The 24,093-nt window shown below is 44.8% G+C and overlaps 2 protein-coding genes across 4 annotated transcripts in view; one reads left to right on the plus strand and one right to left on the minus strand.

Annotated features, from left to right (window-relative positions):
- The first annotated feature begins 15,912 nt into the window (after positions 1-15,912).
- GPR119 (G protein-coupled receptor 119) lies at positions 15,913-17,166 on the plus strand. Its single transcript, XM_075864006.1, has one exon. It carries the CDS (start codon positions 16,123-16,125, stop codon positions 17,164-17,166), a length of 1,044 nt encoding a protein of 347 aa, XP_075720121.1. The 5' UTR covers positions 15,913-16,122.
- Positions 17,167-22,071: 4,905 nt separating this feature from the next.
- The window catches only part of ERICH6 (glutamate rich 6), a 110,400-nt gene continuing 108,378 nt past the window's right edge, over positions 22,072-24,093 (minus strand). For 2 of the 3 annotated variants that reach the window (XM_075864005.1, XM_075864004.1), the window contains 2 exons: positions 23,603-23,840; positions 22,073-22,475 (listed from right to left, as the gene is read on the minus strand). In XM_075864005.1, the coding sequence (XP_075720120.1) occupies positions 22,197-22,475; positions 23,603-23,840 (517 nt within the window). In that variant the 3' untranslated portion in view covers positions 22,073-22,196. Of the gene's footprint in view, positions 22,476-23,602; positions 23,841-24,093 lie in introns of all 3 variants that reach the window. The other variant, XM_075864003.1, reaches the window with a different exon arrangement.

Below are 24,093 nucleotides of genomic sequence, written 5' to 3' on the forward strand. Positions count from 1 at the left end.
GTTAGCCACAGGGCCCCAATAGAATGTAAGCTAGAGTCCCCATATTATGACAGCCCCAGTGTCGTCATATAGGGGCCCCCATTAAATTAGCAACAAAGTCCCCAGTGCCAGTCACAGAGCAGCTACTTGTTCCATCAGTCTACTATGTAGCTGTCCTCCACAGGAGTGGCTATGTGGTGTATAACTTCCTCTTCAGGGCTGCTTGGTATGAGTAGCAAAAGGGGTAACATAATTTATGCAAAGATCAGGTTATGAAAAAAAGGAGTTTGGGTGTTTATACTGATCACATATGGTAAAGTAAGTACCTGTAAAGGATCTGCCAGGCACAACTTCTGTGTATACTCCCATAGGTAATCAGTCTGCACCTGAGTCTATGTCTCTGAGACTGACTCCATCTTCCACCACTCAGGATGGCAGGCTTAGGAGTGGGAGAGCCTATCGCAGCCTGGCCAGACGGAGCTAGCTCCCGCCCTCTGTCTATTTATACCTGCCTTTCCTGTTCCTCCTTTGCTTGTGATTCTTCTCGTGTGGTTTCCTGGCCCAGCTACAGCTTCTATCTATTTGATCCTGCTCCATACTGACCCTGGCTTTCTGTCTACTCTCCTGCTCTGCGTTTGGTACCTCGTGCACTCCTGGTTTGACTCGGCTCGTTCACCACTCTTGTTGCTCACGGTGTTGCCGTGGGCAACTGCCCCTTTCCCTTTGCTTTGTGTTCCCTTGTCTGTTTGTCTCGTGCACTTACTGAGCGTAGGGACCGCCGCCCAGTTGTATCCCGTCGCCTAGGCGGGTTGTTGCAAGTAGGCAGGGACAGAGTGGCGGGTAGATTAGGGCTCACTTGTCCGTTTCCCTACCCCCGTCATTACATAATCACAAGCCCGTATACCTAGTCTACCCTGCTCCCTGACACTACTATGGACCCCCTTGAGACCCTGGCCCAGCAAATGCAGGGTCTCTCCCTACAGGTCCAGGCCCTGGCTCAGAGGGTCAACCAGCCTGACGCTACCATGGTAGTGCCCCTCACCTCACCTCTTGAACCCCACCTCAAGTTGCCTGACCGGTTCTCATGGGACCGGAGGACTTTTCTCTCCTTTCGGGAGAGTTGTAGGCTCTACTTTCGCTTAAAGCCTCATTCCTCAGGTTCTGAGAGCCAGCGGGTGGGTATAATTATGTCCCGGCTCCAGGAAGGGCCCCAAGAGTGGGCCTTCTCCTTGGCTCCTGACGCACCTGAACTTTCCTCCGTTGATCGTTTCTTTTCTGCTCTCGGACTCACTTATGACGAGACTGACAGGACTGCCTTTGTCGAGAGTCAGCTGGTGACCTTACGTCAGGGTAAGAGACCTGTTGAGGAGTATTGTTCTGACTTTAGGAAGTGGTGTGTAGCTTCTCGGTGGAATGACCCTGCCTTAAGGTGCCAGTTTAGGTTGGGTCTGTCGAACGCCCTGAAAGACCTGCTAATTAGCCATCCCTCTTCTGACTCCCTAGATCAGGTTATGGCTTTAGCGGTACGACTTGACCGACGTCTCAGGGAACGACAGCTTGAACGTTTCTGTGTATTCCTCTCTGACTCCCCCATGATGCCTCCCGAGGTCCCGTTGCTTCGCTCTTCCATGGAAGACTCGGAGGTACCTATGCAACTCGGGGGCTCCGTGCCCCCCGACAACGTAGAGAGTTCCACAGGAAGAATGGTCTCTGCTTCTATTGTGGGGATGACAAGCATCAAGTGAACACCTGTCCTAGGCGTAAGAATAAGCAGCCGGAAACTTCCGCGCCTAAGTGATCATCGGGGAGGTCACTTGGGCGCACAGGTATTTCCCGTAAATATGAAACGTTATAAAATATTGCTTCCCTTTCAGGTCTCTTTTGGTGGTAGGTCTGCTACCGGCAGTGCCTTCGTGGATTCAGGGTCTTCTGCTAATATCATGTCTGTGGAATTTGCTATGTCTCTAGCTATGCCTTTGATTGATTTGCCTAAACCTGTCCCGGTAGTGTGTATCGACTCCACTCCTCTTGCTAATGGTTATTTTACTCAGCATACCCCTGTTTTCGAACTCCTTGTTGGCTCCATGCATTTGGAGCAGTGCTCTGTACTGTTGATGCAGGGATTATTGTCCGATTTGGTTTTAGGCCTTCCCTGGTTGCAGTTGCATAATCCCACGTTTGACTGGAATACTGGGGAGCTTACCAAATGGGGTAATGAATGCTTGACGTCATGTTTTCCTGTTAATTCTATTTCTCCCCCTGAGGAGGTGAACACGCTACCTGAGTTTGTTCAGGACTTCGCTGAGGTTTTCTCTAAGGAGGCCTCCGAAGTGTTACCTCCTCATAGAGAATACGATTGCGCTATCGAATTGGTACCAGGAGCTAAGCTTCCTAAGGGTAGGATATTTAATCTTTCTTGTCCCGAACGTGAAGCCATGAGAGAGTATATCCAGGAATGCCTGGCCAAGGGTTACATTCGCCCATCTACTTCTCCGGTAGGTGCTGGCTTCTTCTTCGTAGGGAAGGAGGATGGTGGTCTTAGGCCATGCATTGACTACCGTAACTTGAATAAGGTCACTGTAAGGAACCAGTATCCCCTTCCTTTGATTCCTGATCTCTTTAATCAGGTTCAGGGGGCCCAATGGTTCTCTAAGTTTGATCTACGGGGGGCGTATAACCTTATCCGCATCAAAGAGGGGGATGAGTGGAAGACTGCGTTTAACACGCCCGAAGGTCATTTCGAATACCTCGTCATGCCCTTTGGGTTGTGTAATGCTCCTGCGGTCTTCCAGAATTTCATAAATGAGGTTTTGAGAGATTACCTGGGGGTATTTCTTGTAGTGTACCTTGATGACATACTAGTGTTTTCCAAGGACTGGTCCTCCCACATTGAGCATGTCAGGAAGGTGCTCCAGGTCCTTCGAGAAAACAAACTGTTTCCGAAAACTGAAAAATGTGTGTTTGGGGTACAGGAGATACCATTTTTGGGTCAAATCCTCACTCCTCATGAATTCCGCATGGACCCCGCCAAGGTCCAGGCTGTGGCGGAATGGGTCCAACCTGCCTCCCTGAAGGCGTTACAGTGTTTTTTGGGGTTCGCTAATTATTACAGGAGATTTATTGCTAACTTCTCGGTCATCGCTAAGCCTCTTACGGACCTCATTTGCAAAGGTGCTGATCTCCTCCACTGGCCTCCTGAGGCTGTCCAGGCTTTTGAGGTCCTTAAGAAGTGCTTTATCTCGGCCCCGGTGCTGGTTCAGCCCAACCAAATGGAGGCATTTATCGTGGAAGTTGACGCATCCGAGGTGGGAGTGGGGGCTGTCTTGTCCCAGGGTACCAGGTCCCTCACCCATCTCCGTCCCTGTGCCTACTTCTCCAGGAAGTTTTCGCCCACTGAGAGTAACTATGATATTGGCAACCGCGAACTCTTAGCCAATAAATGGGCATTTGAAGAGTGGCGCCACTTCCTGGAGGGGGCTAGGCACCAGGTAACGGTCCTTACCGACCACAAGAATTTGGTTTTCCTAGAATCTGCCCGGAGGCTAAACCCGAGACAAGCTCGATGGGCGCTATTTTTTACCAGATTCAACTTTTTGGTTACCTATAGGGCTGGGTCTAAAAATATTAAGGCCGATGCACTGTCGCGTAGCTTCATGGCCAGCCCTCCTTCGGAGGAAGATCCTGCTTGTATTTTGCCTCCTGGTATAATCATTTCTTCTATTGATTCTGATTTAGTCTCTGAAATTGCGGCTGATCAAGGTTCAGCTCCCGGGAACCTTCCTGAGGACAAGCTGTTTGTTCCCCTGCAATACCGGCTAAGGGTACTTAGAGAAAATCATGACTCCGCACTATCTGGTAATCCAGGCATCCTGGGTACCAAACACCTCATTGCCAGAAACTATTGGTGGCCTGGGTTGCCTAAAGACGTTAAGGCCTACGTCGCCGCTTGTGAGGTTTGTGCTAGGTCCAAGACTCCCAGGTCCCGACCAGCGGGCTTACTACGTTCTTTGCCCATTCCCCAGAGACCTTGGACCCATATCTCCATGGATTTTATCACCGATTTGCCTCCATCTCAAGGTAAGTCGGTGGTGTGGGTGGTAGTAGACCGCTTCAGTAAGATGTGCCACTTTGTGCCCCTCAAGAAACTACCCAACGCCAAGACGTTAGCTACTCTGTTTGTTAAACACATCCTGCGTCTCCATGGGGTCCCTGTCAATATTGTTTCGGACAGAGGGGTACAATTTGTTTCTTTGTTTTGGAGAGCCTTCTGTAAAAAGTTGGAGATTGATCTCTCCTTCTCCTCTGCCTTCCATCCTGAAACTAATGGCCAAACTGAGAGGACTAATCAATCTCTAGAACAATATTTAAGGTGTTTTATCTCTGACTGTCAATATGATTGGGTCTCATTCATTCCCCTCGCCGAATTTTCCCTTAATAACCGGGTCAGTAACTCGTCAGGGGTCTCCCCCTTTTTCTGTAATTTTGGGTTTAATCCACGGTTCTCCTCCGTTTCACCTGGTAGTTCCAACAATCCCGAGGTAGAGGTCGTTCATCGGGAACTGTGCACAGTCTGGGCCCAGGTTCAGAAGAACCTAGAGGCGTCCCAGAGCGTACAAAAAACTCAGGCTGATAGAAGACGTTCTGCTAACCCCTTGTTTATGGTCGGGGATCTGGTGTGGTTATCGTCTAGGAACTTGCGCCTTAAGGTCCCGTCCAAGAAGTTTGCCCCCCCGGTTTATTGGGCCGTATAAGGTCATTGAAGTCCTCAATCCTGTCTCCTTCCGACTGGAGTTGCCCCCATCTTTTCGAATACATGACGCTGCTCCCCGTCCTTGGCTCCCTCGAGGAAACCTCCCGTTCCCGTTCTCACCCATGAGGGGGTGGAGTTCGAGGTGGCCAAGATTGTGGACAGCAAGATGGTCCAAGGCTCCCTCCAGTATCTGGTCCATTGGAGAGGATACGGGCCTGAGGAGAGGACTTGGGTACCCGCCCGGGATGTTCACGCTGGGGTATTGGTCAGGAAGTTCCACCTTCGTTTCCCCAATAAACCAGGTCCACTTAGAAAGGGTCCAGTGGCCCCTCATAAAAGGGGGGGTACTGTAAAGGATCTGCCAGGCACAACTTCTGTGTATACTCCCATAGGTAATCAGTCTGCACCTGAGTCTATGTCTCTGAGACTGACTCCATCTTCCACCACTCAGGATGGCAGGCTTAGGAGTGGGAGAGCCTATCGCAGCCTGGCCAGACGGTGCTAGCTCCCGCCCTCTGTCTATTTATACCTGCCTTTCCTGTTCCTCCTTTGCTTGTGATTCTTCTCGTGTGGTTTCCTGGCCCAGCTACAGCTTCTATCTATTTGATCCTGCTCCATACTGACCCTGGCTTTCTGTCTACTCTCCTGCTCTGCGTTTGGTACCTCGTGCACTCCTGGTTTGACTCGGCTCGTTCACCACTCTTGTTGCTCACGGTGTTGCCGTGGGCAACTCCCCCTCTCCCTTTGCTTTGTGTTCCCTTGTCTGTTTGTCTCGTGCACTTACTGAGCTTAGGGACCACCGCCCAGTTGTACCCCGTCGCCTAGGGCGGGTCGTTGCAAGTAGGCAGGGACAGAGTGGCGGGTAGATTAGGGCTCACTTGTCTGTTTCCCTACCCCCGTCATTACAGTACCATTTCACAAAATGTGCTCCATCTTTAGATAGAAGCTCTACGTCGAAGACACGTTGAGAAATATATTTGGGAAATGCATACATAGCAAAAACCCAGGGGTCGAGACAAACAGCTGAAGGCCCCTGTACAGTAACAGTATATGGGCCCTGTACTCTCGAACATCTCGTCACAAATCACTCCCTTATGTCTCTCTAACAATCTATCAGTAATTGCGAGCCATAAAATTCTTTAGCTGAGACATTTACATGAAGTCTATTAGACAGAAGGAGGCTGCTTAAAGAGACTCTGTCACCACATTATAAGTGCCCTATCTCCTACATAAGGAGATGGGCGCTGTAATGTAGTTGACAGTAATGCTTTTTATTTAAAAAAACAATCTTTTTTCACAAAGTTAGGAGCGATTTAAGTTTATGCTAATGAGCTTTCTTAATGCCCAAGTGGGCGTATTTTTACTTTCGACCAAGTGGGCGTTGTACAGAGGAGTGCATGACGCTGACCAATCAGCATCATGCACTCCTCTCCATTCATTTACACTGCACTAGCGATATAGATATATCGCTATGTGCAGCCTCATACACAAGCCCTAACATTACTACAGTGTCCTGATAATGAATACACATGACCATCTAGCCTGGACGTCATGTGTACTCAGAATCCTGACACTTCTGAATCTTTTTTTGTGAGATTCCGGCAAGTGAAACCAAATCTCGTTTAGCTCCGAGATCTCGCAAGATTTCGTATCCGTTGCTGGAATCTCACAAAAAAGAGTCAGAAGTGTCAGGATTCTGAGTACACATGACGTCCAGGCTGGGTTTCATTATCAGGACACTGTAGTAATGTTAGGGTTTGTGTATGAGGCTGCACATAGCGATATATCTATATCGCTAGTGCAGTGTAAATGAATGGAGAGGAGTGCATGATGCCGATTGGTCAGCGTCATGCACTCCTCTGTACAGCGCCCACTTGGTCGAAAGTAAAAGTACGCCCACTTGGGCATTAAGAAAGCTCATTAGCATAAACCAAAATCGCTCCTAACTTTGTGAAAAAATATCGTTTTTTTTAAATAAAAAGCATTACTGTCACCTACATTACAGCGCCCATCTCCTTATGTAGGAGCTAAGGAACTTATAATGTGGTGACAGAGTCTCTTTAAGGTCACAGTGGACCCCCTTACCTACTAGGACCCTGTGCAGCTGCACAGGTTCCACCAATGTTATGCCCGCAAATGCAAATAACTAATGTATTGTTATCATCATAGTAACATGCAGAGCTATGTGGAGTTTTACAATTTTTATATTTGTTCTGCAGACTAACAGCAACCTATAGGGCTAGATGACTCCTATAGGCAGCCATAAAACAATTCTACTCATGGATGTACAGGGTGTACAGGGCAACTTGAATAGTTATCTGACTGCTCCCACTGCAGAAGTGAATAATTCTGTTAATAGCATTACCTTCCAAAATTGCTTTTAGGTATAGCATCACTTTAAAAGATCAAGAACACCCATAAACTAATATGACTGTTTTGTACTTTGTGGAAAAGAGGATTTAATACATTCTTAATATAGTCATAAGAGTTTTGATGCACTGTTGAAGGGTACAGAGAGGCGGGGGAGGGGGGGGGGGTGTCCACTATTTATATCTTTAGGGGGTTAGATCTCGGTTGTCTTATTATACAGAACCCTTAATGCAGATTAAATCAATGATGTGACTACATAGGAGGCTAAATGTATCTATTGAGAGAATGATAAACACTAACGTTGAGACGTAAAACAACCATATTCTTCAGGAATACTAAGGCTATGTTCACATGGGGTATTTTGCAGAGTTTTTTGACGCGGAAACCGCGTTGCAAAACTCGGCAGAAACGGCCCGAGAACGCCTCCCATTGCTTTCAATGGGAGGCGTCGGCGTCTTTTTCCCGCGAGCAGTAAAACTGCCTCGCGGGAAAAAGAAGCGACATGCCCTATCTTCGGGCGCTTCCGCCTCTGACCTCCCATTGACTTCAATGGGAGGCAGGAGAAAGTGTATTTCTCGCTGTTTTATGCCCGCGGCGCTCAATGGCCGCGGGCGAAAAACGGCGCGATAATTGCAGCGAAAATCGGCGTGCAGGGAGAGGAATATCTGCCTCAAAGTTCCAAACGGCATTTTGAGGCAGATATTCCTCCCCCAAAATACTCCGTGTGAACATAGCCTTAATCCCCTGCTTACCTTCACTAAGCTATAGTAAAATAATAACATTCAGTCACCCCTAGAAGGAGCTGCATATGAAGAATGTAATCAGAGCTGTATAAATCCATATAGACACACTTGAACCTTGTGCTTTTTCTAGCTATTTTTTTTTAAACTTCACTATCCCTTTAAAATCTTAACTGTCTCTATTAGGCTATGTTCACACGGAGTATTTTGGGGGAGGAATATCTGCCTCAAAATTCCGTTTGGAACTTTGAGGCAGATATTCCTCTCCCTGCACGCCGATTTTCGCGGCGATTATCGCGCCGTTTTTCGCCCGCGGGCATAAAACAGCGAGAAATACGCTTTCTCCTGCCTCCCATTGAAGTCAATGGGAGGTCAGAGGCAGAAGCGCCCGAAGATAGGGCATGTCGCTTCTTTTTCCCGCGAGGCAGTTTTACTGCTCGCGGGAAAAAGACGCCGACGCCTCCCATTGAAATCAATGGGAGGCGTTCTCGGGCCGTTTTTGCCGAGTTTTGCGACGCGGTTTCCGCGTCAAAAAACTCGGCAAAATACCCCGTGTGAACATAGCCTAAATGTGTATTGGGTTACCAAGGTCAATATGTACAATATACTTCCAGGTATAGGAAGGAATATTTTTATTTCATGTACCGGTCAGTAAGTAAATATTTTCTGTTAAGTGTTAATCCTCCAGAAGCTAAAGGGTGCAGACAAGTCCAACTGTCTGACCTGAGACTGACTTCCACTGATAATAAGAGACTGAATAAATAATGCAATTGAAGAAATGTATACCCTATTCATAAAGGAAAAACCATGACAAATGTATTGTTCGCATGATTTCTTAAAGAGGCTCTGTCACCAGATTCTCAAACCCCTATCTCCTATTGCATGTGATCGGCGCTGCAATGTAGAGAACAGTAACGTTTTGTTTTTTAAAAACTTTCATTTTTGGCCAAGTTATGAGCTATTTTATATATATGCAAATGAGCTTTGAAATGGACAACTGGGCGTTTTTTTCCGTTATGTCCAACTGGGCGTGTATTGTGTTTTTAACTGGGCGTGTTTACGTGTATGACGCTGACCAATCAGTGACCAGTCAGCATCATACACTCATCTCCATTGATTTACACAGCAGCGATGTGCAGCCACATACACAGAGATTAACGTTAATCAAGTGTCCTGATAATGAATACACATGAAATCCAGCCTGGACGTCATGTGTATTCAGAATTCTGACACTTCTGACTCTTTTCTTTGAGATTTCTAGCAAGGGAAACGAAATCTTGCGAGATTACGGAGGTAAACGAGATTTCGTTTCACTTGCTGGAAATCTCACAGAAAAGATTCAGAAGTGTCCTGATAATGAATACACATGATCATCCAGCCTGGATGTCATGTGTATTCAGAATCCTGACACTTCTGAATCTTTTCTGTGAGATTTCCAGCAAGGGAAACGAAATCTCGCGAGATTTCGGAGGTAAACGAGATTTCGTTTCACTTGCTGGAAATCTCACAGAAAAGATTCAGAAGTGTCAGGATTATGAATACACATGACGTCCAGGCTGGATTTCATGTGTATTCATTATCAGGACACTTGATTAACGTTAATCTCTGTGTATGTGGCTGCACATCGCTGCTGTGTAAATCAATGGAGATGAGTGTATGATGCTGACTGGTCACTAATTGGTCAGCGTCATACACGTAAACACGCCCAGTTAAAAACACAATACACGCCCAGTTGGACATAACGAAAAAAAAACGCCTAGTTGTCCATTTCAAACCTCATTTGCATATATATAAAATAGCTCATAACTTGGCCAAAAATGAACGTTTTAAAAAAAAACAAAAACGTTACTGTTATCTACATTGCAGCGCCGATCACATGCAATAGGAGATAGGGATTTGAGAATCTGGTGACAGAGCCTCTTTAAAGCAATATTTGCGACTCTATCTGATAAGTAGAAGCAGAAGCATAGGAACCAACAGCCGTCAGGGTGTATACAGCACCACATGATATTTATGGAAGAGCAAAAAGAAAAATGTGCTCAGTTCATTTTATAGATATCCAGCGTTTAAAGGGGTTGTCTGTAATATAACATCACTATGATGTGATGTCACTGTGGACTACTTATTACACAGGGCCGCAGTTAAGGAGAATATTATAGAAAGTGCCTTGTTTTTTCAATTTCTCTCAGGTTTGTGTTAGTTTATCACCATCCCCCTCCCAAAGTCCATGGAAAACCCCTTTAAGCTTTTTGCCATCTCCTCGAAGAAACCAAATGGGAAATTCCTTAGCAGATTCCAAGTAAAATGACGCCCACTGAGCTGATACTATGTTGTTCCAGAGCAGTGGTTCTTAGGCCCCATGCACACGAACGTGCTTTTGCGGCTGCAATTCCCCCAAAAGTCCACGGGAGAATTGCGGCCCCATTCATTCCTATGGGGCCATGCAAACGACCGTGGTTTCCATGGTCTGTGCATGGCCCCGGAGCCCGGACCGCAGAAAGAACTTATTACGGCCGTGTTCTGTGGTCCGGGCTCATTGAAAATAATGGCCGCGTCCATGTACACAGCCCGCGATTTGCAGGCGGCTCGCGGCTGACAATCCGTGGCCGGCCGACCCGAAAATCACGGGTGTGCACATGGCTACGATCGTGTGCATGAGGCCTTAACCTTCCTTGTGTTATGTTCCCTGGTGAAGCCTATGCCCCCCCCCCCCTGCAGAATAATGTATTTAATATTGAAGTAGCATTAAATGTAAATACAATTTTAAAATCTTCACAATTATATGTAACCTGTTAGAACTCATGCCTACTTCAGTCTTTTCCTTCAGGGGGCTATCCGTTTTTTTTCACTGATAGCACACTGACCCATTCATTTCAATGGGCCCATGCACACTTCCATTATTTTCACGGATCCGTTGTTCCGTTCCATCAAATGTAGAGCATGTCCTACTTTTGTCAGTGATTCCGTGACCGTGGGGCCCACAGAAGTCAATGGGTCCGTGAAAAAAACTGACGCCACACGGAAGGCTTCGAGGTGCTGTCCGTTTTTGACGGATCCGTTGCACTAGCAACGTCAGGGTGTGCCAAAATTCACAGACTGGGACATGTGACAAGTTCAAATGAAGTTCAATACCTTTTTTTTAACGGAAACACGGAAGCCAAATGGAAGCACAACGTCCGTTTGAAACGGAAACACGGAACGGACACTGAGTACACATGGGAACCACATGGATACTATAACGGACACACGGATCCGTGAGAAACGGCCGTGAAAACGGTGAAGGAAGTGTGCATGAGACCTTACCCATTGGCAGTATGCTCTCCTAATGCAACTGTGATTTTTTTGTCCTCATATATAATTGAAGGAAATTGAAAATGTCAAATATTAAAAATACAGATGTCAATTGTTTTGAAAAAAAAAAAAAGAAAACAACAAAAAAAAAAAAAAAAAAACTTTCAGTAGTCAAAAAGCAGCATGACATAAATCTTCTAGCGCACATGATCTGGGCCAGGACTTTCTATTGCTGTTAATAATCCTGTCCAGGGGCGTAGCTAAAGGCTCATGGGCCCCGATGCAAAAGTTCTTATTGGCCCGCCCCCCCCCCCCCCCCGCAAACTTCTCATGGCCGACGGTCCGCAGCTGTCAGCTGCATCGCTGGGTCTCCTAAGTGACCCAACAATGCAGCACTAGCAGCCAGGGGCGTCACTAAGGACTTGCACTAACAAAATGTATGTGTGTATATGAGACAGCGTAGCATATCTATAGCACTACGACCCTGTTAACTATGGATAGGATTAGATACATTGGCTCAGCAGACAGTATCACACATGATAGGATTAGATACAGTGGCTGAGCAGACAGTATCACACCTGATAGGATTAGATACAGTGGCCCAGCAGACAGTATCACACATGATAGGATTAGATACAGTGGCTCAGCAGACAGTATCACACATGATAGGATTAGAGATAGGGCCCAGCAGACAGTATCACACATGATAGGATTAGATACGGTGGCTCAGCAGACAGTATCACACATGATAGGATTAGATACAGTGGCTCAGCAGACAGTATCACACATGATAGGATTAGATACACAGCTCAGCAGACAGTATCACACAGGATAGGATTAGATACAGTGGCCCAGCAGACAGTATCACACATGATTGGATTACATATAGGGCCCAGCAGACAGTATCACACATGATAGGATTAGATACAGTGGCTCAGCAGACAGTATCACACATGATAGGATTAGATACAGTGGCTCAGCAGACAGTATCACACATGATTGGATTAGATATAGGGCCCAGCAGACAGTATCACACATGATAGGATTAGATACAGTGGCTCAGCAGACAGTATCACACATGATAGGATTAGATACAGTGGCTCAGCAGACAGTATCACACATGATTGGATTAGATATAGGGCCCAGCAGACAGTATCACACATGATAGGATTAGATACAGTGGCTCAGCAGACAGTATCACACATGATAGGATTAGATACAGTGGCTCAGAAGGCAGTATCACAGATGATAGGATTAGATACAGTGGCTCAGCAGACAGTATCACACATGATAGGATTAGATACAGTGGCTCAGCAGACAGTATCACACATGATTGGATTAGATATAGGGCCCAGCAGACAGTATCACACATGATAGGATTAGATACAGTGGCTCAGCAGACAGTATCACACATGATAGTATTAGATACAGTGGCTCAGAAGGCAGTATCACAGATGATAGGATTAGATACAGTGGCTCAGAAGGCAGTATCACACATGATAGGATTAGATACACAGCTCAGCAGACAGTATCACACATGATAGGATTAGATACAGTGGCTCAGCAGACAGTATCACACATGATTGGATTAGATATAGGGCCCTGCAGACAGTATCACACATGATAGGATTAGATACAGTGGCTCAGAAGGCAGTATCACACATGATAGGATTAGATACAGTGGCTCAGCAGACAGTATCACACATGATAGGATTAGATACACAGCTCAGCAGACAGTATCAAACAGGATAGGATTAGATACAGTGGCCCAGCAGACAGTATCACACATGATTGGATTAGATATAGGGCCCAGCAGACAGTATCACACATGATAGGATTAGATACAGTGGCTCAGCAGACAGTATCACACATGATAGGATTAGATACAGTGGCTCAGCAGACAGTATCACACATGATTGGATTAGATATAGGGCCCAGCAGACAGTATCACACATGATAGGATTAGATACAGTGGCTCAGCAGACAGTATCACACATCATAGGATTAGATACAGTGGCTCAGCAGACAGTATCACACATGATTGGATTAGATATAGGGCCCAGCAGACAGTATCACACGTGATTGGATTAGATATAGGGCCCAGCAGACAGTATAACACATGATAGGATTAGATACAGTGGCTCAGCAGACAGTATCACACATGATTGGATTAGATATAGGGCCCAGCAGACAGTATCACACATGATAGGGTTAGATACAGTGGCTCAGAAGGCAGTATCACACATGATTGGATTAGATACAGGGCCCAGCTCGCTGACATTGCGGCTCCAGCGCTGGACCCAGGAAAGGTAAGAATAATAATTTTGCTTCTTTATAGTGTTACTGATTATTTTTGTGTGTTTGTGTTTTTTTACAGGTTCGGTTGTTGGACTTAGGATTCGAGGACTTCAATGACAGCGTTTTTTTAATCTCAATAAAATGGTTAATGAGAGTTGTGTTTTTTTATTTCAATAAAATATTTTTTCTATGTGCTTGTATCTTTTTAAACTTTATTATCACCGCCTTAGTAATGGCCGCTGGCTGATTGACAACCTCCATTACTAAGGCGGGGCTTAATGTTAGCCGGTGCAAAGGCCAACACTAACCCCCATTATTACCCCGGTACCCACCGCCACCAGGGGTACTGGGAAGAGCCGGGTACGAACCAATACCCGACCATCTGTAGTGACGGCCAGGCACCGGGGCGGCCGCAGGCTGGTAGTATTAGGCTGGGGAAGGCCAAAAACAGTGGCACCTACCACCCTGGTAATGCTGCCTGCTGCTGCTGTGTTGTATCTGGCTGGTTATGAAAATTGGGGGGACCCCACATCGTTCTTTCCAATTATTTTTTTAAAATGACTTGGGGTCCTCCCCATTTTTCATAACCAGCCAGATACAATAAAGCAGCAGCAGCCTAGCATCACCAGGATGGGAAGGGCCACTGTTTTTGGCCTTTCCCCTCCTGATAATACCAGCCTGCGGCCACCCCAGTGGCCGACCATCACTGCAGATGATCAAGTACTGGATGGTACCCGGCTCTTCCCAGCACCCCTGGTGGCGGTAGGTACCGGGGTAATAAAGGGGGTTAGTGTTGGCCTCTGCACTGGCTAACACTAAGCCCCGCCTTAGCAATGGACGCTGTCAATCAGCCGGCGGCCATTACTAAGGCGGTAGTAATATAGTTTAAAAAAAAACACAAAGACATAGAAAAAATATTTTATTGAAATAACAAAAAAAAAAATCTGTGATCTGTGATCCTGTCTAATGGGCCCCCTAAGCCTGCTACATCGTAGGCTTAAAGGGGTTGTGCAGTCCCTAAAGATTGATGGCCTATCCTCAGGATAGGCCATCAATAGCTGATGTGTCGGGGTCCGTCTCCCGGGACCCGCCAATCAGCTGTTTTGAAGGAGCCGCAGCACTCGTACGAGAGCTGCTTCCCCTTCATTTCACTACTCGCTCACACTGTGAATCACCGACACGGATTCACAGTGTGACCGGAATGAAGTGACCGGAATGAAGGGGAGCAGCTCTCGTACGAGTGCTGCGGCCCCTTCAAAACAGCTGATTGGCGGGTCCCGGGAGTCGAACCCTGCCAGTCAGGGCAACTAATCTTACCTTCCTCTTCAGCCGCGGCGGAAGTTCTGTCCTCTTGATGTTGTGCGCGGCACATAGCGCTGTGACGTCATGCGCTGTGCACAGCGCTTGACGTCAGGACCTCCGCTGCGATCCGGAACCAGGAAGGTAAGTACAGTCTGTTACTATAGTAACAGGGGCCCGCGGGCCGAGTTACTATAGTAACTTTTTATTGATGTGGTGCGGGGGGCTGCGGGCCCCCCTGGCTTCGGGGCCCGGTCGCAATTGCGACCGCTGCGACCCCTATAGCTTACGCCAGTGTACATACATACATACACACTGTATATATATACAGTGGTACAGTATACTTAGCATATACTAAGATATACAAAGCAGAACACATTTTAAATAGAGATTGAAATACCTCTGCACTGTTCAGAGTTTTTCTTTTCTTTCTCTTTCCTTGGCAAGTGCAGAGCAGATAAGACGGGACGGCAGGGTGCTTGCAGACGGAGCAGTCCTATTCCTGTCATAAAACCGCATACAGTCTGTCCACAGGCTAACAGGGAAGAATTGTATATTCCCAGCAGACTCCCTGAAGAATCTTACTCTCTTCTAAAGGCAACGATTGCGGACTTTAGAGCGCTTGTGCAGTAATATGATAAAAGGTAATATATATATATATATATATATATATATATATATATATATATATATATATATATATATATATATATATGTATATATATATATATATATATATATATTTATTTAGATTTACTCCTATGATGACGCCACACTTCTGTACCTCTGGACACACGAGACCTAACGTTCGCGCTGTCCTCGGTGCTGAAGTGAATGGTACATAGGAGAGCACGGTAAGGGACAGGCAGGAGACTGCGGACGAGAATGTCACTGAGGACGCCGCTTCGTGGAGCCCTGTCTCTTGTGTGTTTGTCTGGCGGCTCCTGTCTCTCTATCTCCTGTCTCTCTCTGTCTCCTGTCTCTCTCTATCTCCTGTCTCTCTCTCTATCTCCTGTCTCTCTCTCTATCTCCTGTCTCTCTCTATCTCCTGTCTCTCTTTATCTCCTGTCACTACGTCAGGAAGCAGAACTCCCCCGCAGTCCTGGAGCCACTCCTCTCCCCTGACTAGCGAGCTGCTCTCCAGCCTCATACTACAGGGATTACATTGTAACAGGACAGAGCTCACCTACACTCCGAGGAATGGAGTCACTTATTACAAGTCAACCAGAGCCCCCTCAGTCCAGGCAGAGCTCCCACCACCAGTTTCCCACGCTGCTCCTTACACTGCTAGAAAAAGATTCCTCCAGAAAATAAACTCCTGGAGGGAGAAGAAGGGTAACCGTGAGGATGGGACATGGAAAGAAGTTGTAGGGATTCCCGGTGACATCCCAGAAGATGTCCAGCTCCATCTATGCTGCTCTCCACATTCTACTCAGTATCCTCATCCCAGCGGCAAACATTCTGGTCATTGTGATCTTGTCCAAGCTGCTGAAGAAGAAGCGCTGCAAGAGTTACATCTTCATCCTGAACCTGGCTGCTGCGGACCTCCTGGTGGGACTCATGTGCATCATGGAAGCCGTAGATGATATCTTTGATGGGGACTTTGATAGGAACCTTTTCTTCTGTCTGCTGAGGTTATGCTTCACAGTCACTCCTTGCATTGGCTCCATGTTAACCCTTCTAGTAATCTCACTGGACAGATACCTGGCTGTGCGGATGCCACTGTACTACATCAAGATCATGAATAGTAAGCGTGCTGGCATTTCCCTGGCAGTTCTGTGGGTGGTCTCCTTCTTTGTCGGCCACATGCCTTTAATAACCCCCTCACTGCAGCACAGCAATTACACAGGGATCTGTGGACTCTTCTATGCAGCAAAAAGCGAGTATCTGTACATTCTGTGCTTCCTTATTTTCCTCCCAGCCTTAGTGACCATAGTGTGTCTCCACACCGCCGTGGCAAGGATTGCCTATTTCCACCATAGACGGATCCAAAGGATTAGAGCTATAAGTGGACATCCCAGCAACCAGCCAGCGCATTCCTCCCACTTCAAGGCAGCCAGGACAGTCCTTATAGTCATCATATGCTTTACCCTATCATGGGGTCCTTACTACATCACTGGAATCATCCAAGCCACCTGCACCTCCTGCAAACTGGTGGACTTACTAAAGGATATTTTATTTGTATTGGGGGAAGCAAACTCCCTTCTAAATCCCATCATCTACACCTTTTCCTGCAGAGACATAAGAAGTTACCTATACAAGCATATCATCTGCAGAAGGAGAAAGGTGAAGCCTCAGGATCTAGCATTAGCCCAGTTCACCAATATTGGAGGAGCAACCATGCATGAGGACTGTACATTGGCCCAAACTTCTGCTCATAACCTGTCCATTTACATAGCCACTGGTGAACATTGTAAGGACACATCTGAAAGTAAATAATGAGAGTTATCCTCCAGATCCTGTCTGACCTCTGCTGACTCTCACATGAAAGCACAAGATTCTGCACTACTGTCTATAAGACATGATATAACCACTACAATACTGCTGGCTCCGGCAATGTATCATTCTCCTATTGTGTTACTAGTACCAGGATTGTATCCTCACAGCTGGAGAGCCACAGGTTGCCTACCTCTGCATTACTGCTGGTGCTATGGACTTGTCGTTTTCAGGGTTCTCATTCTTATAATGCAGTAGAAATGTTATTCTGTGCCAAACTGTACTTGTCTGTTTTCAGATATAAAGCTGAAATGTAAATGACAGTGTTGGTGGCTGCAGGAATATCCATGGGAAACAGCTCTAAAATCTCAGGATATTTATTTACTTTATACAATATTTTATATTGGCATGATCCCCATTTCACAGGATTTGCAGAACTTGGTCTCTGTGTTCCCAATGAACATTAGATACACTTTATTTTAGCTGTGGTGTTCCATGCAGGATGATGATCAGCTGCATGTTTTCTGATATATATGTATATGTATGTATATATATATACATATATATGTAAATGTATGTATATATATACATATATATGTATATATATATATATATATATATATATATATATATATATATATACACACATTTATTTATATTTTATTTTTTTAGTTAATATATTACTTACATTTTTAATGTCACAATGCGTTTTGAAGAATAGTAAACATGCAAATGTATTTGATATAATTTTTGTTTGACACATCTGTTTCTGTATAAAATATACTGTTGATGAATACAACCACATTTTATTTGGGAGTCCTTGTGCCTTCTGTCCTATGTCTATATTAATCTGGTATTTATACATTACTTTACATAACGGCTTATTTACTAACATAGTATAATATTTGCTGACCCCTAGCAGCAACTTATGTAATGATTGGATTTATTGTGTTACATAGCAATGAACACAAATGACTATACGTTAATGTCTATTAAAGCTACTTAGTAAATTCTACTTAGGGATCATTTACAGAAGCTTATTTTGAATAATGGATCCACTGGGATCAGTCATGATAGTTGTTTATTATGCCAATACATTTAATAGAAAGTCATTGAGAGATAGATTGAAAACTGCTGCATTATTGTGATGGATGTGACAGGTCTGTATTTTTACGGGACCGGAGACAATTTATGGCTTTGTTCACACTGGTGGTTTTGTTTTGATTTTTGTTTCATAAAAAAAATTAATCAGTGGATCCATCCAATACATTTTTATGGAATTTAAATTGATGACAGTGCATTTGTCACAGGCACCGTATGGCAGCGTGGACAGAGCTTATGCTGCGTTTTTGAGGTTCTGTATGAAACTGATGCATTTTAGCATATGGATATCTTCACATTATGCATGTTTGATGTGGATGTTTGCGCCATATTCAGATACAGTAAATACAAGTGAGTGGGATTTTTCTACCCCATTCGAAAAAAAAACTCCTTAAAGAATATGTTGCTGGAAAAAAATTCACATTACGCGCCATTTATCACTGATTTATTGGGAAATAGTCTTAGATTGTACCAATTGTAATGTAAATGGTAAATCCACAGCAGGTATACCCAGCCTTGTTCACACAGTGCAGTACCAATGTTTTTTTGCAAAACTAGGTGTGAATCCTAAACAAAAAATAAATAAAAGTGAAAACCTTCTTCTCTTTTTGTATCCAATGCCAGTTTTAGCTGCAGTCTGTCAACATGGCCTTAGGGCTAAACATTCCCAAATGTTTGAATTTCCCCTTTCACACTAAAAATCTATAACATACATCTGAATGGGGTTTTATCTGCATCATGTGCATGGATTTCTGCAAACCCATTAAGATATATGGAAAAATCGCCAACATATCTATAATAAATCTGTCACAACAACCAAATATTATGCACTTCTATCACAATTCTCTGTTCTGTTGGATGTTGTATGTAGTTTGTTTGAAACTCAATATAAGTCCCTGTTCACCCAGAGTTTTTTGCAGGTGAAAAAATCTATTTTAAAATTCCTTCAGGAATTTTGGGCCAGATTTCGACCTGCCTGCATTCTGTTTGCCATGTCTTTCGTGGCGTTTTTTGGCCTCGGCCATTTAACGTTGCGGGTAAGAAACGCTGCGAAAACCGCTTTCTCTGCCTCCCATTGATGTCAATGGGAGGTCGGAGAGACGGAAATGCCAGAAGAAAGGGCATGACGCTTCTTCCCGCGAGCGTTTTTTTGCGGCTTGTGGGAGAAAAACGCCTCCGCCTCCCATTGAAATCAATGGGAGGCATTTTCACCTGTTTTCGCGGTTTCCGCATCAAAAAACACGCCAAAAAAAACTCAGTGTGAACAGGGCCTATGTGTCACAATGCGGGGTGTGGACCCACTGGGCCGTACCGCGTAAGGGGATGGCAGCTGGCCAAACAGATATGGTACAGAGTCTATAGTCCAGAAAGGGTACCTGAGGCAATGTAGACAGTAGCAAGGCAGGCTTGGCTGGGACCAGGCGGCAGGTAGACGTCAGGCGTGGAGAAGCAGAACAGGTGTGGAATGCAGCACAACACGACAACAGCTCAGCACGGCAGTAGACCAGGCTAGAACTGGATAGTACGGGATACAGGTACGGGGAACACTGGGAACTGGAAGACACTTAGGAGACCATTTGCAAGACAAACTTTGGGAAACAACAACAATGCTCAGGCGAGGATCAGAAGGGCGGTGGCCTTCTTATAGTCCAGGAAATCATGTGAGTTAATGATGATGATTTCATGTGCGCGAGCTGGTCCTTTAAGAGCGGGCACGAGCGCGCGTGTGCGCGCACCCTCCGGGAGACAGTCTCGATACCCGGAAGTGAGTGCCAGCGACTCATTGGGGTACAACGCAGCACAGCAGCAGGATGTCCATGGCCGCGGTCGTCGAGGGGTAAGTTAGAACGACGGACTGCGGCCATAGACGTTACACTAGGAAGTATACTGTGTCTTTATACTTCTGTCTTTGGGATATATTTCTAGTTTTTTTCTCAAAATAAACACGTTCAGCCAAACTGCAACCGTGCTGTGTACACCACAAAACCTTTCCGGACTCATATTTAAATATACAGATGGCATTTAGCCTCATTACAGATTAAAATCTTTTAAAATGTTAAAATGATTTATCACCGCTGACATCATTTTGTAGTTTAGATATAGAATTAATCTTAAAATTTAAATTAAGGCTATGTACACCTTTGGAGGGCAGTGTCAGCGGGTCCTACGTGTTTCTGACATGCAGGATCCACCAGTAAGCTATCACACCTAAGATCTTAGATGTGATAGCTTACAGGTGGATCCTGCGTGTCAAGGGCACGCAAGACCCGCGGACCTCACGGGAGCAAGATTTAGCGCTAGATACAGCTGCTATGTATAGAGAATACAGAGCAGCTGTATCTCAAAAAGTAAAACGATTTTTTAATAAAAACTATTTCGAAATTTGCTCTAACCACACTGACTAACATTATTATATAAAAAAAATAAATTAAAAAAATATTGCCTTCCAAAAGTTTACATAGCCTTTAAATTTTTAAATACATTTGCATTTCTTATGTTCAGGGGTGGGATCCAGACCGTTCTCTTGTGGTTCTAAAATAATTGGAACTGGGAAGAAGGGGGATCCGGATTCAATTGTACCTGCTGTCGGCTGGGCTCTTATTCTGTGATGTTAATGATGTGTCTGTAGAAAAGGCTGTTGACTGTTTCCAATAACAACCAGCAGAGGTGTGATTAAATTTCTGTACTATAAGGCCTTATTCACACGAACGTGTCCGCTTTGCACGTATAAAAATGCAGCGTTTTTCCTGTGTTGCAGTTCCGTGTGACATCTGTATACGGCGCGCGTCTGTGTTTTTTACATGCGTATGTCATCCGTATCTCACGCGTTTTTTCCGTCAGCAAAAAAAAAAAACTGAAGGAGGTGTTTTACTTTTTCAATGGGTGCATGATGCGCAAAAAACGCACAAGAATAGGACATGCAGTGAGTTTCACGCAGCGGACACATGCTGTGTGAAAAACACTGAATGTCTGAATGGACCCATTGAATTGCATAGGTCCGTGTGGCGTCCGTTGTTTTAACGCAGGTAACACAGACGTGAAATACGCTTGTGTGAATAAGGCCTTATAGGTCCATATATCTGTCTTTAAGTTTCAGTTTTATAGTAGTTAGTAGTAGCACAGATATTCAGCATATATATACACTAAAGCAATTGACTTAGTGGTAGCATTGTTGTCTTGTAGAACTGCGGTCACTGCCAACATATGAATAAAGTTTGTATGTTCTCCCTGTTTAAAGGTCCTTTTAGATGGGCCGATATTGGCTGTCAAAACGAGCGCCGATCGATGTGCTATATCGTCAATGGGTGCTCATTTGCTCCAGTACAAAGAAGCAATGATCAGTGTATGGTGACGATCTGTATAACTATCGTTTGTCGCTATGCATTTGCATCATGTCGGCAGCACATCTCTCTATTTACACAGAGAGAGGTGTGCTGCGATTAGCCATTGTATTGGCAGCATAAAAGATCTGATCAGCCGATGAAGGAGTGTTTGCTCGTTCATCGGCAGATCATTGCCCTGTTTACACATGGCAATGACCAGGTTTGCCGGATTATTGGCCTGTGTAAAAGGACATTTAGTAAGTGTGGGTTTCCTTTTGTGTTCTCTGTATTCCCCCCACACCCAAAAAAACATATTCATAGGTTCATTGGAGTTCTATGAAATTGACGCTAGTGCGTTTGTGTGATAGGGAAATTAGATTGTGAGCCTTATTGTGGACAGGAACTGATGTGAGTGATAACAATCTCTGTACAGCGCTCTGGAATAGGTTGGTACTATATAAGCAACAGAAAATAAATGCAATATTTATTATTACTATAATTACTATTATTATCTTGCCTATGAAAAATAGTTATAAAGCACATACAATATTACACTTATTACACTTCTGTTAGAAATTCAGCATGTGACATAAATCTAAAATACGATTTCTAATTGGCTATGTCATAGGGTTCATAATTACTTAAGATATCCCGGATTGATGAGCAGATATCCATGTTAATGTCAAAAACACTGCAGAGATGGAATAGCTTTCTTGCCTGAGCCACCAGAAATGACGGCGGCTTGACACTGTCCCACTGTTTTTTAGATGGGAAATACAGGCATTCATGACATTTATTCAACAAGACCAAGAACTTGATCTTAATGGCGAGCAGCATTAATTCATCTTTCGCTGAATCCTTCTGCAGATCGTCATCTCTTTCCTGCACCTTTCAAACAAAGAAAATATTAAATTAATCATATTATTTTCGGCTTCCACAATAACCGTGATTTTCCACAGTTTAATGTCGAGTATACACAATATGTATCTTTTTATTTTATCAGATAAGAGGCCTGGTTGTGTGATATTCAGAGAAAGTACTAAACTCAATCATACATTTCACCTATAGGCTGCCCTTTCCTACAACTTTGGTTTAGGCGTTGGTGCTCTGCCGGCCCTAGGACCTAAGGGCGTAGAAGGTATGAGGTAACTAATTATCCAGTAATGTTGCTGGAACCAAGGCATGAAAAGGTAGTGCAGTGGTTGACAGTAGCAACGGAAGTCTTATAATTATGTAGCCGGTTTAGGATAAATCAGTCAAGTGAGGTGCTAAAAAGTTTCGTCAAGAATGTGCCTGGGTCGGAACGGAGAAGCTCAAGTAAACAATGGTATAAACAGGATATCAGCAGGGTACAGGGTATTAACCGCTATAATTGTACCAGACAGAGGTCACAGGCTGTGCTGCCCTGCTACAGAGAACAGAACACTGGCGGCCGGGATCTGAAGACGTCGTAGAGCTGTGCCAAGGTGAGATTATTACAAAGAGCATTCCTACCAGAAACTGGTGATGTGACACTGATAAGGCATTTCATGAGTACAAAGAGAGGAAGCGCTGCACAATCTTTATGCTGAATATACTGCTAACCACAGGGGACTGGGATAAATATCCCCACAGGTCAGTGGTACATAACAGCTCTCCCAATATTAGATTGCTTCCGGCATGGTACCTTTTTTGATAAATTTGAACCATACATAATTTTTCTTCCCACCTCAACCAGTGGGAAATTTTATCCACCAGCACCAGTAAGCTAGAGGGAGGAGGGGGGGGGAGGGGGATTCCAGGATTTTTTTTTTTAGAGAAGTCCATATTTGCTGGATACATCCCTGGGTTGGGGTAAGTTCTTTAACTTTTTAACTGACTATTGCACTTAAAAGCGGGACTCTCCTATTTGAAAAAATGGGTCTCTAAACTACCTAAGCATTTAATTTGTCCCATGTATGCTCTTCTACACTGATCTTGGTCCTGATAGATTGCACTTTTGTCTTGGCTTTGCAATGAGGTTCAAAAAGATTTACCTGTGACATCAATTTTTTTCCACCAACACTGAATTTTGCTTGTTTCCCCATTGACAAAAATGTGACATACATCCGGTCTTGTCCAAATATTCTGACGCCCACTTGATGATTCAAGGCTATAAAGATTGGTTTGAACTGAGCACAAGGCTTGAGAATGTCAGGTTTCTGCCACTGCCATCTCCGTACTCTTCTACCTGTGCTGTCTGAGTACTGTCCTCCGACTGGATTCACATTTATCCTGGATATTTAAAGACATAATAAAGCATTTAAGTATCTGAACTGGGAAATGAGAGTGAAAGTTAACAGGACGGTAAAATTGAAATAATGAGTGTAATGGCAGGAAGGAGGTGAAGGGAACAAGTGAGCCCTAATCTACCCACCGCCCTGTCCCTGCCTACATGCAACGACCCGCCCTAGGCGACGGGGTACAACTTGGCGGCGGTCCCTACGCTGTCTAAGTGCAAGGGAGTACAAACAGGGAACACGCAAGG

Source organism: Rhinoderma darwinii, chromosome 4 (assembly GCF_050947455.1).
Source record: "Rhinoderma darwinii isolate aRhiDar2 chromosome 4, aRhiDar2.hap1, whole genome shotgun sequence".
Classification (NCBI taxonomy): Eukaryota; Metazoa; Chordata; class Amphibia; order Anura; family Rhinodermatidae; genus Rhinoderma; species Rhinoderma darwinii.

Coding starts and splice junctions, on each gene's coding strand:
- GPR119 (XM_075864006.1), top strand. CDS start 16,123: ATGTCCAGCTCCATCTATGCTGCTCTCCACATTCTACTCAGTATCCTC.